At 46.6% G+C, this 16,755-nt stretch overlaps 1 protein-coding gene across 1 annotated transcript in view; it reads left to right on the top strand.

Moving 5' to 3' along the window:
- Positions 1 to 12,032, top strand: part of LDLRAD3 (low density lipoprotein receptor class A domain containing 3) — a 256,902-nt gene extending 244,870 nt beyond the window's left edge. The window contains exons 5-6 of the mRNA XM_027114993.1: positions 6,954 to 7,299; positions 9,073 to 12,032. Of these exons, the coding sequence (XP_026970794.1) occupies positions 6,954 to 7,299; positions 9,073 to 9,310 (584 nt within the window). The 3' untranslated portion in view covers positions 9,311 to 12,032. The remainder of the gene's footprint in view (positions 1 to 6,953; positions 7,300 to 9,072) is intronic.
- The last annotated feature ends 4,723 nt before the right edge of the window (positions 12,033 to 16,755 follow it).

Below are 16,755 nucleotides of genomic sequence, written 5' to 3'. Positions count from 1 at the left end.
CGCCCAAAAAAAAAAAAAAAAAAAAAAAAAAACAGCAACCAAAATGTACATCAGTAAGGAATTGGTGAAATTGTGATGTGCCTATATAATGGGATACTACATAGCTCCTTCTTCACAAAGGTGTGCGTGAGTGAGGAAGATGTCCATTTGTAGAAATGTCTGTACAGCATGAAGAAAAGCACTTGTGTACATACACAAAGAAGAGTTTTGAGGGATCTGTACTTAGCAGGTCAGCAAACCACGGCCAGTGGGCTGAATCTGATCTGCTGCCTGTTTTTTGTTTGTTTGTTTGTTTTTTTAACCTTGCATTCTATTTGACACTACAGTTTTTGAAGCAATATCTAAATGATGTTTTAAAATAACTTTTGATCTATGAAAATTATGTACAGTTACATGATTATTCAGGCTTAATGAAGATATTCAGGCATTTTTACACATAAAAAATGTCAAGAAATAAGATCTTCCTGAAACTGAATTAAAAGAACACTTACAGGGCTTCCCTGGTGGCGCAGTGGTTGGGAGTCCGCCTGCCGATGCAGGGGACGCAGGTTCCTGTCCCGGTCCGGGAGGATCCCACATGCCGCGGAGCGGCTGGGCCCGTGAGCCATGGCCGCTGGGCCTGTGCGTCCGGAGCCTGTGCCCCGCAGCGGGAGAGGCCAGAACAGTGAGAGGCCCACATACCGCAAAAAAAAAAAAAGAGAACACTTACAATGAAATCAATTGTAAAATGTAATAATTGTTTTCTCTGCCTTAGCTGGACGTTTTAAGAACTATTATCTCTTCCTGAAGGATTATTGATCTGAAGTGAATACATTCCTAAAAATTTTTCCTTGTTAAAATCTAACGCATGGTCACCTACATGCATGTAATACAAAGGTAATTCTCAAAATAAGAGAAGATAAACAATGGCTTGGAGAAATCTACGAAATGATAGTTTCTCAGTGGTTGGTCTGGCTGGCTGTCTTTTTTAATCAAGTTTGGGACACAAATACACTCATTCATTGATGTCCTATTTGTAATGTTTTTGCACTACAGAGGCAGAGTTGAGTGGTTGTAGCTGAAACTGTATAGCACACAGATCATAAAATATTTACTATCTGACCCTTGACAGAAGATTTGCCAACCCCTAGTCTACACCAAACTGTGAACTATTTTTTTTCTAGTAGGTGTAAGGGGTGAGGGAGAGGTGGTCTCTCATGAACATTTCTATATTACTTAAATTTTAATTCTAATATATTTTTGTAATCAGAAAACTTCAATTTGGAAGAAAAGAGAGCACGCAGGACGCACACTACCTGATTTTGAGACTTGCTATAAAACTGTAGTTCTCAGCACAGTTACTGGCATAAGGACTGGCATGTAGCTTCATCAAACAGAATAGATCACTTAGAAATAGACCCAGCCTTGTATGCACAATTGATTTTCAACAAAGGTGCCAAGGTTATTCAATACAAAAGGATAGGCTTTTCCACAAATGGTACTGGAACAATTGGATATCCAAAGGGATGGGGGGAAAGGACATTGAACTTCACCTTGTACCATAAACAGAAATTAACTTGCAGTGGATCATAGTTGTAAATGTAAGAGCTAAAGCTATAAAACGTCTCCTAGGCAAAGATTTCTTGGATAGAATACAAAAAACACAGAACACGAGAGAAATAATTAATACAGCGGACTTCATAAAAAAATGTGAACACTTATCTTCAGAAAGACACAGTTAAGTAGATGAAAAGCCGAGCCACCGTCTGGGAGAAGATATTTGCAAGACACACATCTGGAAAAGAACTTGTCTCCCAGAACATCTAAAGGACTCTTACTACTCAATAATAAGTAGTCAGACATCCCAATTCTAAAATGGGCAAGAGATTTAAATAGATGTTTCACCAAAGAAGATATACAGATGGCAAATCAGCACGTGAACAGATACTCGACATCATTAGTCATTGGGAAATGCAACTTAAAACCTCAGTGAGATACCACCATGCACCTGTGAGCATGGCTGAAATTGAAAAGGCTAGCTATGTTACATGCTGGGAGGATGCAGAGCAACTGGGAGAAGGCTAAGTGCTGTAGCCACCTTGAAAAACAGTGTGATCGTTTTTTATAAATTAAGCATACGCTTCCCATACGACCCAGCAGCCTGCCCCTAGGTATATACCCGCCAAAATAGGAAAATATATGTCAGCACAAAGATAGGCATTCCGGAAACTGCAAACAACCACTTCCCTCCCTTAACTGGTGGACGGATGAACAAATAGTGTTGCATGCAAGCAATGAATACTGCTCAACGGTCCAGAGGAATGAAATAGTAACACTCAGAGAAACCTTGGTGCACCTCAGAAGCGTTATGCCAAGCGAAAGAAGCCACACACAGTAGGCTACTTACTAGATGATTCCCTTACCTGACTTTCTGGAAAAGATGAACCTATCTGGACAGAAAAGAGATCAGTGATTCCCAAGTGGCTGTCAATGACGGGAGGGATGGAAATGTTTGATATCTTGCTTGTGGTGATGCTTCCTGCAACTGTTACATTTGGTTCCAACTCATCTAATTGTACATTTTAAAAGGGTAAGTTTTATTGTGTATCGATTATACCTCACTAAACCTGACTTTTAAAAATATTTACTCTGGAGAAAAGTTAATTTTAAAAATAAATTTTTTTAATAAATTTTTTAAAGAGGCAGTTGAGCTTTCAGGAGAATGGTAAGGCGTCGGTTTGAACAGGGCAGTGAACCTTCTAGAACAGGAATTCTGGACTCAGGGAGGGGTCCGAGTGAGTGAGTGGCAGTGAAACTTCCCCAGGAGCCCTCACACTACAGGGAGAGAAGGAAGGAAACCAGTCATGAAACCTCTACTCACATCAGCCTAGGCAAAGCCAGAGGAAGAGACAGGATGCTTATTTTTTGACTGGATAAAACAGTATAAATAATACAAAGTAGAAAAGAGTAAACAATGAAAAATACGTCTTCCTCTTGCCTCTCTTCTCTCCCAGTCGTACCAGATCTGTGTGTCCTTCTGGAAATACTCAGAACATTCTCTACTGGACTTTTGTTGTTGTTGCTCAGCTTATCACGATATCTTTCAGACTGTTTCACATCAGTCTATGTAGAGCTGCCCTAGTTTCTTAAATAGGTGTGGTACGTCTGGAGGCACCATCATTTATTTAGCCAGGCTGCAATTGACGGACATTTAGATCTTTCCTGATATACATGCTATTGCGAACAATGCTTCCATGAATACTTGTATTAATACTTCTCATTTGTGTGAGTATATATATATATGTTAGATTCCTAAGAGTGGAATGGCTGGGTCAAAGGATATGTACTTTTTCTATTTTGATATGTATTGTTAATGTATGTTTGTTATTTTGATCTATCTTGTTAACCCCATCACCACCCTGGGTTGTACCAATTTACCCTCCCACCAGCCATGCGTGAATAATTATACCTGTTTTCCCAAGTCCTGGCCAGCAAAATGTGAACTCAGACTTCGCCTTTGCCCAGTCTGAGAGGTGAATAATCATATCCTGTAGGAAATGCAATTTGCATCTGGAGGAGGGAATCTTTTAGAAGCAAAGGAACCCCAAGTCACAGGTGTCAGTTGCTTTAGTCCTTCTATCAGTCCAGATACCACCTCTGTGTGAATTAGAAGAAGGCCCTCCTCCTCAGGATGTTCCCATCTGCTCAAAAACTGTTGTGATAGGGCTTCCCTGGTGGCGCAGTGGTTGAGAGTCCGCCTGCTGATGCAGGGGACGCGGGTTCGTACCCTGGTCCGGGAAGATCCCACATGCCGCGGAGCGGCTGGGCCCGTGAGCCATGGCCGCTGAGCCTGCGCGTCCGGAGCCTGTGCTCTGCAATAGGAGAGGCCACAACAGTGAGAGGCCCAAAGTTGAATAACTTGCTTGAGCAGCAGCTAGCAGTGACGGCCCCAGAATTCGACCCTTCAGCTCTGTGCTAGAGGTGAAATAAAGAGGCTCTTCTCTTTTAGGCCTGAAATCTGAAACATACACACACACACACACACACACACACACACACACACACACACACATATCTGAAACATACACACACACACACACACACATATATATCTGAAACATACACACACACACACACACACACACACATATATATATACACACCCAGCTTTTAATTATCTAAGCTGAGAGCAGACAGAACTCCCTCAGTCCTTTCTCCCGTAACCCTCTGCCGCACGCTTCTGCCTCCCCTCTGGGATCTTGCTTGCTTCTTTCTATACAGTTCATCATTGAAACGGTGACCGACAGGAACTTGGAGAATCTTCTTAGCCTTTAGTCCATGTCTGAGTGTGACTGGAACGAAAATTAACACAGCCTGGAGCTTGAGGGGGAAGGTCTTTCTTTGTGTCAGATTAGGATGATGTGGGGAATCAGGAACTGTTTGTGTCGGGAAAGGAGGGGCGATGGTGTGTTGCATGGCACCTGGACTTTTGAAGGAGAAATATCTGGGTTCTCGTTCTGACTCCCCTGCTTAGTTCTTTTGTGCACTTAGACACCTTAATTCACCTCTGAGTCAATTTGCTCATCTGAAAAACAGGAATAATAAACTAATAATAGCACCTACCTTACCAGGGTGTGTGAATACACAGATTTTTTTTTCATTGAGTTGGATGCATTTATTGGGTGTCGACTCTGTGCCAGACACCATCCAACTCACTGGAGATCTATGATGAACGGAGCATGTGCGATCCAGTGATGAGGGGCGCAGGACCCGAGCAGCCAGCGGGCGGTGCTGCCACTTAACGTCTACACGCTGGCCACTGTGAACCCACTAAAACCTCTTCACGGCTTCAGAGGTTGAACGGGCCCAGGGTGTGGTCGCACACTTGCTCACTTAGGCTGCATTTAGATTATTTTTGCAGCTGGGCCGCAGCTGTGGGTAGTTGTGGCTCTTCCGCAAAGAAGAGGGGTCCCGACTTTCTACGAGGAGGGGCCACTCTGGTGTCCTGGGCCAGCCTGGGCCTGGCCACCATTGCCAGGTGTGTCCTGCTGACGGGGAAGCCTCTCCCCTGAGTGTTGGAAGTGTGGCTCCTTAGTGCACGTGGAGAGGAGGGGCCTGGCAGCCTGCAGGGCTGGGGCGTGTACCAGGCCTTCGTCCTAGGGCCTCTGAGGAAATGCGTGCCGGTTGCCTAGCTGGTCTTGGTAGGGGGCTGCAGGGCAGAGTGTCAGAGGCAAGGCTCTGAGTCAGACCACAGGGCTCAAATCAGGCACAGCCCCTTCCCTCCTAACCCTGTGACCCTGGTCAGGGGACCCAAGTTCTCCAAGCTTCCTTTTCTTCATCTTAAAAAGAAGGCAGTTACAGCACCTACTTCACAGAGTTGCTGTGAGGCAAGTAGCTGTGATAAAACACATGTTGGTATGTCTTGAACACCCGCAGTGTGTCAGCTGTTGTTCTAAGTGCTTGATAATTATTCACTCATTTCATGCTCAGGACAGCCCCGTGAGGTGGGGACTAATACCACCCCCATTTCACAGATGAGGAAATTACAGCACAGAGAGGTTGACCACTTCCGAGAGGGCACGCAGCCAGTCAGCTGAATAGCTTGAGTTTGAACCTAGTCTGGCTCCAGAGTCCATGATTTCAACCTGTGCTCTGCTGGCTCTCCATCTTGAAAGCTTGGCAAAGGCCGGGCATTGAATAAATACTTTGCCGACATAAGGAACCCCAGACACACTGGCCAGTGTTCCTCACGTATGTGATATGATAAATTTCCAGAGAAAAATTGATTTCTGTCACTGAAACTATCACTCCTGTTCCCTGGATATTATATTTCCCCGGGCTGATTTTTTTTAACAACTTTATTGAGGTATAATTTACATGACATAAAATCTGCCCGTTTTAACTGTACAACTCAATGAGTTTTAGTAAATGTATCACTTTGCACAGCCATCACCACATCCAGTTTTAGAACATTTCCATTCCCATCACCCGAGCAAGATCCCTGATGCCCATCACCAGTGAATCCCATTCCCACCCCCAGCCCCTGGCAACCATTAATCGACTTTTTGTCTCTATAAATTTGCCTTTCCTGGACACATATAAATGGAATCGTACACTATGTGGTCTCTTGTCTCTGGCTTATCTTTTTTTTTTGCGGTACGCGAGCCTCTCACTGTCGTGGCCTCTCCCGTTGCGGAGCACAGGCTCTGGACGCGCAGGCTCAGCGGCCATGGCTCACGGGCCCAGCTGCTCCGCGGCATGTGGGATCTTCCCAGACCGGGGCACGAACCCGTGTCCCCTGCATGGGCAGGCGGACTCTCAACCACTGCGCCACTAGGGAAGCCCTGTCTGGCTTATCTTGCTTAGCACGTTTTTTGTTGTTGTTGTTGTTTTGTTTGTTTGTTTTGTTTTTTTAAACGTACTTTGAATTTTATTTATTTATTTATTTTTGGCTGTGCTGGGTCTTCGTTTCTGTGTGAGGACTTTCTCTAGTTGCGGCGAACGGGGGCCATTCTTCATCGCGGTGCGCGGGCCTCTCACTATCGCGGCCTCTCTTGTTGCGGAGCACAGGCTCCAGACACGCGGGCTCAGTAGTTGTGCTCACGGACCTAGCTGCTCTGCGGCATGTGGGATCCTCCCAGACCAGGGCTCGAACCTGCGTCCCCTGCATTGGCAGGCAGACTCTCAACCACTGCGCCACCAGGGAAGCCCGCTTAGCACGTTTTTGAGGCTCGTCCACGTTGTAGCATGCACCAGTACTTTTTATGGCCAGATTCTATTCCGTTGTATGGGCAGCCCACATTTTGTTTATCCATTCACCGACCTATGGACATTGGGGTGCTTTCCACTTTGCGGCTATCGTGAACCATGCTCCTGCGAACGTTTGCATTCCCGTCCTGGGCCTGACTTTGCGGCAGATGGGTGCGCCGACTTGGTAACCTGTCTCCTTTTCTCTCGCCTCTGGGGCTTCTCAGAACCAGGCAGCGGGCAGGTGTTCGTGACCTCGGAGAACCAGCTCGTGTACTATCCCAGCATCACCTATGCCATCATCGGCAGCTCCGTCATCTTTGTGCTGGTCGTGGCCCTGCTGGCTCTGGTCCTGCACCACCAGCGGAAGCGCAACAACCTCATGACGCTGCCAGTACACCGGCTCCAGCACCCCGTGCTGCTCTCCCGCCTGGTGGTCCTGGACCACCCTCACCGCTGCAACGTCACCTACAACGTCAACAATGGCATCCAGTACGTGGCCAGCCAAGCCGAGCAGAACGCGTCTGACGTGGGCTCCCCGCCCTCCTACTCAGAGGCCCTGCTGGACCAAAGGTGCGTGCTGGGAGAGCCTCGGGGAGGGAGGTCATCCCACGCAGGGGCGGGCGTCCATGTGCACGTGCCTGGGATCCTGGTCTTGCCAGGAGCCTGCATTCAGCTGCAAAGGCGGCGGCAGCTTTTGACTTCTACTGAGTCTTCGCAAAACGCTTCACGTGTATCATCGCATTCAGTCCTCACAGCCACTCACCGAGGGAGGTTCTATATGTGCCTCAGTTTTACAGACGAGAAAACTGAGATTTTTAAGTTACTCATCTGAAGACATACCGCTAGGATCCTGGCCAGTTCAGATCCCTCCTCCTCCCTGGTAATGCCACACGGACACACGTCCAGGACCCTGACCAGCTCTGGGCACTCACCTGCTACCGCAGAACAGTGCCCAGTATATACTCGAGGTTTGGTTCCTATTTGAATGAATGAATGGATAAGTGAGTGAGTGAGTGAATGAATGAGTGAATAAGTTCCTTAACTTTGCTTGGCTTCATCTATAAAATAAAGGGAGGTGGCGTAGAGAACTCTCAAGCTTTGTTAAGCAGTAGAACCTTCATCACAGGTGGAGCTGTACAAGGAACCCCAAAATATAAAGTTAAAACCCAGAGTTCTGTAGTTGGATCCAGTAGTAGACCTCATTCCTGCCTGCTCAGCCTTCCTCTCTCCTTTGGTGACCTCCAAGGTACCCAAAGAACCCACTTTGAAGTCCCGGGACTACAGCTACCTGAGTCCCCCCTTGGTTCTCAGCATCCCCTGCCCTGCAGGGACCCTGCTCAGCGTTCCTCTTCCACTGAGCCCAGGACTCACCAGGTGTGGCACGAGGCATTTTGCAGGCAGTGTTCCTGGGCTAACTGGGCTCCTCCTTGAACCCTCTCCGGTGGCAGCTCTTGTATTATTTAATCTTCCTTTTCCTTCCTCATAAAAGATAAACAAAGCTCCAAGGAGCGGTGCTTAAGGACATCTTCGCAAATAAGCATAAGAACACAAGACCTCACTCATTTGGACCATCCATTGTAGAGCAAGGTTAAAACTGCTGCATCTGGAGACAGAATTCCTGGGTTCAAATCCTAGCACTGCTGCTTACTAGTTGTGTGTGATCCTGTGCAAACCATTTAATGCCCCTTTGCCTCCGTTTTCTCCCCAGTACAATGGGCATGAAAGTAATGGCTCTCTCCTAGAATTCTTGTGAGCATTAAATAAGGGATGTAAGGTAGGTGGCGCAGTGCCTGACTCGTAGTAAGCCTTCCATAAATGAGAGCTGGAAAATAAAATGTCTTTTAAGTTATTTCACTGCAAGCAAGGTGTCACTATTACTCCCTTATATAGATAGGGAGACTGAGGGTGTGAGAGGATATCCTCTCACCCAAGTCCGCACAGCCAGTAAGAGTGGGCTTTCAGTAAGGACCCCCAGTTCTGTGGACTGTCAGGGGCTCTATCGAAACACCAGGCCAGGTGAATCCCTGCCAGACCACCCAGGATGAGCCGGGGAGTATTTAGAATTCTCCTTACCAAAGGTTGTGGTTTGGGCACTGTCCAGTTGGCACAGGCCAGGCAGAGCACGCTGACCTGTTCCTTTCGTCTTCTTACAAATCACTGGTTTTCCTAGTCCTTGGATTGCCTTTCTCCTGGGAAGGAAAATCTCATCCCCGATGTCAGCATCCGCTCGGAAAAGGGCAGACGTTGGCATTGCCTGCTGTGCCTGGGCTCCTAATGTTTTCTCTTCCCCCTCCTCTCCCCACTTTCCCCCCACCCCGCCCCATCCTGCTCTCTCCATCGCAGACCCGCATGGTACGACCTCCCTCCACCGCCCTACTCTTCAGACACCGAGTCTCTGAACCAAGCCGACCTGCCCCCTTACCGCTCCCGGTCTGGCAGCGCCAACAGCACCAGTTCCCAGGCAGCCAGCAGCCTCCTAAGTATGGAAGACACGGGCCACAGGCCGGGGCAGCCTGGCCCACAGGAAGGCACCACGGAGCCTAGGTACTCTGCACCCAGCCGGGGCGCCGAAGAAGTATAAAATCCAGCTCTTCCAAAGTCCACATGGGCTCATCTGCTCTGACTTGTTACCATCCTAACAACTTGCGCTCATGGGAAGCTCCTCGGGAGGCCTCAAGGAGTGATGCGGGGTGTCAGCTCTCTCTCCGTTCACCTCCTTCCCCAGATTTCAGGGATGTTCTCTGGAGGGCGACCTGGCACTGTTCTGGCCTCTCAGTTGCCCTGATGTATGTGCATCTTTTCTGGGCAGTTACTCTTCCTTCGGGGCCCAGGATCACAGCCTCACTCTGCACATCATTCTGTTACTGCTGGAACCTTGCTGAGCAGGTGGCCGGAGAGTGCGGTACTTAGGTGGCCCTTGAGAAAGCAGTGTTTGTGCCGTGTGGGGTGTTCAGAAGGGCAGGGGACACTGGACCAGATTCTCTGTGGGCTGCTTCCTTAGAGCTCCATTTGGAGATTTGGGTCGGATGGTCCTACCAGGAGGCTGTCATTGGACGGCCACTCTGGAGAGAATCCAGGGGAGCGTCAGAACCCGCCTTGCACTAGGCCGTTCATTGCTCTGGGTCGGGGCCAAAGAACCCTGTTGCCGTGAGTCACGCCCTTCAGAAGTCAACAGTGTCATCCTGGTTTTCTGAAGGACTCTGAAACCATCAGGTCTGGATAGAGTCTGGATTTAAAACTTTGTCCGAGAATCCTCGTTTTGAGAGCTTTCTCCAGGATCATATATCGTCAGCCTCATTCCAGAGCAGGCAGGGCGCCCCACCATGAGTTTATCTGAGTTCTCAGCTCCTAAAGTACAGGCTGCCAAGATCCTGGGTCTGCTGTGGTCCACAGTCCTTTCCCTGGCTTCTGGATCGTCTCCCTCCCAGCTGTGACCTGCCCGTAAAACAAGGGATGAGTACCAAACCTGAGTTGCCCAGAAATCTGGCCCTTTGTCCCTGTAAGCCGCACCCAGCCTGCCTTGCCCATTCATGCAGCTTCAGCACTCGCCCCCTAAGTCCCCCTGACACTCAGCAGTCATTTTACCTGTGCATTTGGACTGGAGAACACTGTAGGTTCTAACTCAACGTGAGAACCTAATTCAGTACCTCCCCCGAGAGAGCCTGGATTCCTGAGCTGCACTCACCCCCCTTCCCAAGGCCCAGATTCCTGCGCTGCAGGTTAGGGTTAGGGCTGGAATCGGAGCGAGGCTCGGGCCTCTCCGAGCATCCCATAGTTTCTCCTCTGAGAGACATGGATGATAGTTTGGAGTCAAGATTTGCCATTCGGACTTTTTTTTTTTTTTTAATCTCTTAGAAATGCATTTGAAACAGTGTGTTTGTTTTTTCCCTTCTAGTTAAGGGACTATTTATATGTGTATAGGAAAGCTGTCTTTTGTTTGTTTGTTTTTCCATTAAAGAGGTCCAAGCAGAGATGCAAAAGGAGATGATGGTTCCTTTGTCCCACTGAGCACGCTAGTAACAAGTCCCCCCAGACTGACCTGTGTGCCAGGCGTCTGTGCATTGTTGCACTTTGAGTTATTATTTATCGAGTTCTTGAAGGACGCAGAAAGAGGGACGCCTTTCTCCCTCGGCTCATAGGCTCTGTGTTTATGGTAGCTTTCCTCTTTCTCTGTGCCCAGCCAGCCACAGTGCCAACCCCCTCAGGAAGTCATGGGTGGAAACGTAGGTGTTATTCGTCAAGAATCCACACTAATGACTGTGGGGGAACAAAACTGGAACCAAGTGGAGCCACTCCGGGCAGCTGTCACCCATGCAGAGCTGCTTTCCACGTGGTCAGTAACCTCTTTGATGCTTATTCAAACGGAGCCTGCAGGAGGGGGGATGAAGTGGCATTCAATGATCCTATTCTGTAGGCTTTTTTTTTTTTAAACCAAATTCAAAGTGTGTTACAGGAAAGCTAGCCACTTGGTGACTTTTTTTTTTAAGTTAAGAAAAGGAACATAGTTGCCTACATCTTTCATTTTTAAAATAACGTGAGTTATTTTCTGAGTAATCCAGTGAAGAAAGAACTTTTGGTGGCAGCCGAAGTATGTGAGGAACTCTAGCTGAATATTTCATCTCCTGTGAGCCAGAGTGGCTTCTTTTCTCCCTCTGGTGGCCCCTGCTGCTTTCTGGTGCTCTGGAAGTTGTTTAGAGGAAAGGATTCTGATTTTAATTAATCATGTGATGAATTAGTCTCACGCGCTTTTCAGCTTCCAGGCATCTTAGGAAAGACAGATGGCCTTAGTAGCATAAGGAGAGCCTATTAATGTTGTTTTTTAAAACAAACACAGGGATGTTTTTATTATAGATTTGATTTTTTTAAATGGCTGTTTTTAAAAAGATATAAATAGGACACCAAAGCTGCAGGGTTTTTTTGTTTTGTTTTTTTCCCCCTACTCAAAATAGCAAATAGGTGGCCAGCATTATTTTTTAATTCATTCCAACGAGGATGTTTTTTTATACATGGCCTAAATCTATGCCGATCAGAAAACCATCCCTGCTCTCTTTTCGCAAATGAGATCAGCGAGTCCTTTTTATTTTAGCATTAAAATCGTTCAGCTATGATCATTATCACCTGCCCTCAACTCCTTCTACTTTGAAATTGACATTTTAAAAAAATGCAAGCAAGTGGTAAATAAATCGTGTGTGACATTCAAAGTTGATGTAAACTGGAAAGGTTGTGCGTGGTTGCTTTTGGTTTTTGATTAGGTTTTTTTTTTAATTTTATACTTTCAAATAAACTTGCAGTTTCATTCTTTCTGTTGGTGTGAATGGTCCTCAACCCCCCTTTCTTCTCTATGGTGATATAAAGAGTGGACAGCCGCTTCTGTCATGGCTTCTGCAATGAATGTATGCCCTAATAAATTGAGAAAAGGTGAGAGAATATTGATGGGACCTCAAAATATGGTGGCCGTTTAAGGATTCCACATTTGGTGTGGTTGGAATACAGAGGTAAGTATTCCATGGACACCAGTTCGTATCAAGAACCCTGGGATGTCAGTTCAGAATATGGGCATTAACTATGCCCTCTCTGCCCATAGTGACTTCACTGTGGCACTGCTTGAAGGAAAGAAGCAAGTGGCTGTGATAGCTGGAACAGGGGCACATATTCAGGGGCACATGCTCTAACTCAGGCACAGGTATGTTGGTAATTGGTTTTGAACCACAAATGGCTCCCATTCATCCCACCAGTGATGGGAGCATCTTTGTGCTCTTACAAGTCTCGTTTTACGCTGCAGGTACAGTTGCACAGGAAGTCAGCGTGCCCAGGAGGTCACCACCACCACCACCCATGAACAAAAATAACCTTGGCCTTGACCAAAATTAAAATCTACATGGGAATCAAAACATAGGACTTACAGAACCAAGATGTAGATCATGTACTTGTACCCAGATATGTCAAAAAGAAGACTAGGCTATCAGATAGTGGTGTCCCAAGTATATACCAGGTCATGTCCTGCCCCAAGTGGTCTAGAGTAGACTTTACCAAACAAGATGCCCAAAGGCTTGTCAAGATATTAATTCCTTTTTCTCTCAGAGTACCATTTTCTGTGGTGCTAGGATGAGGAAACAATCAAGAAATGCTAATCTAGAGCAGAGATCAGTAAACTTTTTGTGTAAAGGGTCGGATAATAAATAATTTTTGGCTTTGCAGCCATATGGTTTCTGTAGCAACTACGAAAACCGCCATGGACAATACATAAATGCATGGGTGTGACTGTGTTCCAATAACTACCAATATGGGCTGGATCTGGCTTTGTCATTTGCCAACCCCTGGCCTAAAGGATCATTCCCACATTGTGCTGGTGGGTCCGAAGCTAAGGGCATTGTAGAAAAGAAACGGTGTGTTAATGGCTGGCCTGGAATGTTGGAACCCTTAGAATGGCATCATCCAAAAAGTTAAAATGGAAGAACTTAGGAAGCAGGCAGTTCAAGGACCTGTGAAATTCATTTTAATTGACCCTATTAGCTCTTTTCCAGTGAATAAGGAAATACAGGGTTACGATGAGTAGAGGCTTTCCCAGTGAGGTCCTAAACAGTGGGTTGAATGCAAAGGTCTTGTTCAGAAAGCTACTCTCAGTAGGGATTCTCTAAGGTGATAAAGTAACACAACAGTCTGCCTTTTAGAGAAAAGTTCATGGGGATAAATGATCTGGGAGATATTGTTCATCTTCTCCATTTAACTTGCTATCCTCAGGTAAGGCAGTAGATTCAAAGAATGAACTGTATAAGAAAGAAGGAGCTTCTGACGGCTGCAGTGGATGTGTGATACATGTCCATAAGGAAAAGAAATGTATCCAGTGAGATAATATGCAGACTCCCTTGACATCTTATAGTTAAACAAGTGAATGGGAACATTAATAGAACCCCCAATTGTAAGTGCTAGTTGTAAGGAATCGCACTCATACAAGCTGAATGTGGTAAATTTTAGAAGATGTATTGGCTAATGCAACAGCGTTCAAGGGTATGGAAAACGATTTGGGGCAGGGCTGGATCTAGTTGATCAACAGCTGTCATTAGGAACCTGTTCTTCCCCCTCCAGCTTCTGAGTCCTGCTTTACCTGTGTAAAGCGATGACTTCATGGCTTTACAAAATGTGGTGGAAAAGAGGGTCCCAGAAGATCCAGGTTCATGATCTAAGAAAACGAGATTCTCTCTGAGAACCAGTGGAGATTGACTATGATTGGTCATCGTTGGTCCTATGACCACTATTGTAGGTGGGAACTCTTGACTGATTGACAGCCCCACCAGAATTACATGGAGTAGGAGAGGGACAATTCTCATATGGAAGGGTCTGGTAGTATAGAGCCTCACCAAGGAATAGGACCCGCAACTGGCTGGCACAATTTCTAATATACATAAGAAGATATCCTGCAACCACAAGCTTTAGGCAACATAGCCAGGTCTGAAAGCAGAGGCAATGTTACAGTGAAAACGTCAGGAGACTCAACAGCCTTTCCTTAAACCTAGATGGCAAGGGCAGTTTCAAGCTGCAGGCATTTGGGGCTTGGGTTAGGTGTGCTTTTTATGAGATGGTCACTGAGGGTAGGTCACAGTAACATGGATAAAGCCATAGAAGAGGAATTCTACCTTGAAACCTGAATTCACTCGTGGGTTCTAGAACTGTCCCTAAAGCACTGAAAGTATTGAAATGGGTGAATTACCCACCAGGAGTCACCCCCAACCCACATAGGATTTTTAAGTTGATGGATCAGAGATGCATTCCTATCTATCACCCTTGTCAAGCTACCCAAAGACTTAGGTTCATCTATGCATGCTGTTAACTCGGCTTTCCACAATTAATTCTTTTATCTACCCCAAGAGGTAGAATGCATCAGTCCCTTAGACAAACACCCGTCGGAAATTCTAAGGCAGCTGGGCTCACAAGAACTGAGGGGCTGATTTCCCTTCAGATTTGGGGCTTAGAGGCATGACCATGGGGGACTGGGATGCAATATTGGGGGAAGCTTATTTATTTTAATAGGACTGTTGCCTCAGCTGGGCAGGGCTTGTGTTCTGAATGAGGGTCATTCATGCTAAATTCCATTGCCAGGCAGCATTTGGCTGTACTTGGCTTTCAGGTTCACCCTGGTGAATCATCCCTGTGAGCCAGCAGAGGAAAGGGCAACAAAGGAGCAAAAATGGGCAGTGTTTATGGGCCAGCCATGGAAGTAGCACGCAGCCCTCCACTCAAATTCCATTGCCCGTAGACTGACCAGTCCCATAGCCACACCTACCTTCAGGGGAGTCTGGGCAGGTAAATTGACTATGTGTCCCGGAAGAACCAGAGGTGGGTTTTGGCTCCGCCACCAATCATATGTTTATAATCTTCTTTTCACACATAGGATACCTTCACCCCCTCCTGAAAGAAGAGACCCAACCATCCCATCTAATCAGATTTAAAGTCCAGGATCAGTGACAATTTCTATGTCAGATCTGTGTGGTTTCTCGAGAGACATAATTTCTTAGGCCCACATGGCTCTCATCATCTCTCTTCTAGGTTGCCCCCCTTCAGCCAATTCTCAGAACGCTTGAGTAACTTTCAAGTCACTCAAGATAAAAGTCAACATCATGGTCTCCTGGATCTCACACCATTGACTCTCCGGTACATATATAGCCTCATCTTCCACTAATCTCCCCCTCTCCCTCAAGTCTGCTCCAAGTCTGGGCCCCCTTGCTGCCTCTTGAACCCACCAGGCACACTCCCAGCTCAGGACATCTGCTCTTGTCATTACTTCTGCCTGGAACACCCATCTCCAGATACTCTTCCGTATCAGAGAACCGTCAGGAATTAAAATCCACTTAGAATCTTGATATTGTCATCTTTGGGACTCAGTTGTAGCCACTGTAGTCAAGACTCCCAGAATTAAGACATACCAGAGCTCTCTCCTGACCAAGATATAGTTACCACCCAAATGACATTGAGGGATTCCTAGACCAAAGAAGCACATAGGACCTTGGGAAGGAGCATTGGGGAATATATTCAAAAAGCATGGTATGAAAACTTAATTTGGACCAATGCAAATGTTATCCATGAGTCAGGAGGTGAGTCAGTTTAAGAAATAATACACTGGAATGTATTACTCAGTAATAACAATAGGTGGTTACTCAGTAACCACCTAGGGACTGAGGTGGTCCTTGAACACAAGCCCACCATGTGACCCTGCATGAAGTGTGACTCTTTTGCAAAGGAACTTGAGCCCGACCTTCAACTTGGAGTGTGTTCCTCGTGTGCTAGTCTGTGAATCAGCTAAGGGCATGCAGATGTGCCTAGAAGCTCCCTAGGACCACAGATCCTATTTGGAGAGGATGGCAGCCCCAGTTCAGAGATGAGGAACTGACACCTCGTTCAAGCAGGAAAATGAGTTATCGGGGTATTACAGAAAGAGAAGAAGGGGTTGGCTTCCTTGTAAGTGAAAAATAAACTGTTTAAATAACTCATCCCTCCAGTTGGAATCAGTTACCAGGAAATGACTGAATGTGAGTGTCTTGATCCCAGTTGCTGGCTTGCCTTAGATCCGATAAGTGGCTCTTCATGAAAGTGATGCTTGTGTTTGCCCAGTGTATCAGCTGGGATCAGTCAGAGCCACTACTGCTATTGCAGGAATAAAGGTTTGAAGATGGACGTTAGGGCTTACACCGATGTAGGAAGTGACGCCTGGAAGGCTACAGCAGGAGGATCCCAGACACAGTTACCAATGACACCAGCCTGAGCGTAGGGCAAATAGAGAACAGAGAGCTTGCAAGGTGACCAAGAAGGCACTACAGTAAGTCAAAGGTGGTACAGCAATGACTTAGCTCATGGAGAGGACTCAAAGTCTTGTGACGGATCACCCCAGTGCAGAGTAATGGCTCTCTGCCTTTCTGCCTTCAAATCTCACGTGATCTCCTTTCATTGACACACTCGCCCCTAGAACCATACAAGGAAGGGGATTCCAGGAAGCATGGTTCCCAGCCTGAGATGAGAGTGGAGACAACAGGC

Source organism: Aethalodelphis obliquidens, unplaced genomic scaffold (assembly GCF_003676395.1).
Source record: "Aethalodelphis obliquidens isolate GAN/ISIS:26980383/991018 unplaced genomic scaffold, ASM367639v1 scaffold14, whole genome shotgun sequence".
Taxonomy (NCBI): domain Eukaryota; kingdom Metazoa; phylum Chordata; class Mammalia; order Artiodactyla; family Delphinidae; genus Aethalodelphis; species Aethalodelphis obliquidens.
Note: the sequence above shows the minus strand (reverse complement) of the source record. Positions and strands in the feature narration are given on the sequence as shown.